Source organism: Agrilus planipennis, unplaced genomic scaffold, assembly GCF_000699045.2.
Source record: "Agrilus planipennis isolate EAB-ADULT unplaced genomic scaffold, Apla_2.0 scaffold3388, whole genome shotgun sequence".
In the NCBI taxonomy this organism is placed as follows: Eukaryota; Metazoa; Arthropoda; class Insecta; order Coleoptera; family Buprestidae; genus Agrilus; species Agrilus planipennis.
The window spans coordinates 1-1124 of record NW_020442041.1 but is presented as its reverse complement, the minus strand read 5'-3'; the positions used below and the strand labels follow the sequence as shown (position 1 = coordinate 1124).

The 1124-nt window shown below is 26.8% G+C and overlaps 1 protein-coding gene across 1 annotated transcript; it reads right to left on the bottom strand.

Annotated features, from left to right (window-relative positions):
• Window positions 1–110: 110 nt before the first annotated feature.
• On the bottom strand, window positions 111–1118 carry LOC108743893 (post-GPI attachment to proteins factor 3; the record flags this gene model as incomplete). The annotated part of the gene is made up of 5 exons (XM_018479497.2): window positions 902–1118; window positions 701–852; window positions 494–646; window positions 313–437; window positions 111–247 (listed from the first exon to the last, which is right to left on the bottom strand). Coding segments are annotated over exons 1-5 (691 nt in total), but the record flags the coding sequence as incomplete, so codon positions are not given.
• Window positions 1119–1124: the final 6 nt, after the last annotated feature.

Genomic DNA, 1124 nt, shown 5'->3' with positions numbered 1-1124 from the left:
ATTAAAATTAAAAATTTGTAAAAAAAATAAGAATTTCACATATACAAAAAGTCTAATCATAAGACAATTATGCATACATAAATAGAATAATAAAGTAAAGTAAATATTACCTATTAAAAAGTTCAGCCTTACATGAAAACCATAATCGATTGAACTGATAAGGATATAGGCTGTGTAATTCAAAAAAAAGAGCAAATACCCAAAGCCAATTAGATAGAGTAATATTGGAGGAAGGTCATTAAATAATCTGCAATATAAATACTTCTTTAGTCTTATGAATCTAAATACAATTTGAAAATGTAAAATAATTACCTGCAAGTCAAGCAAAAACAGAGACAGTAAACTACTGAGAAGGAACAGATATAATCCATTTTTTCTGTAAATGGAAAATCTCTGGCATGAAAAATAGTAGACCATATCCAAGTGTTAATGCTCACCTTCAAAAAATAATACTTTATGTCTTTACTTTATCACTATGACAAAATCAATTTACATATGAGAAAAATGTCCATTCCTTGTACATTGGACAGTCCTTCTTTAATACTTTCTTGAATTTAATGTAACATAAAATTACAGCAACTAGATTAAGAAGGGAAAACAATGTTGATGCTGGTTCTTGTAATCCTAAAATTCTGATAAATGGCCACTACAAAATTAACAGCATTAATGTTATGATGTAATGTTAAAGAAATAAAAGTACCTTTCCATAAAATTGAGGTATTGGCCATTTTCTGTTTTCAAATTCTGTTACAGTTTTCCACATGCACTGATAAGTGCATTCATCGCTGCATGACCACATAAACAATTTATTAATGAATGTTTGTTTGTTATTAACTTTAAACGATTGTCCATCTATAAAGGTAAAAGATTTAGTAGTGAAGAAATAAAATAAGTACTTTACCTGAAGAACAATCTTCCATTTTACATTTTTCTACGCATCTTTGGAAAAAAGGAGACCTATCTCCATTTGATGCATTTGAAGATAAGAATTGTAGTTGTAACAGTACAATGAAGAAAAAAATCATTTTAAAATGTACTCAATCATTTTCAAATTTTAATTTACATCTAGAAAATTTTATTGCCTATTAATTACCTTCATTATTGTAATAACTATTTACATAAAA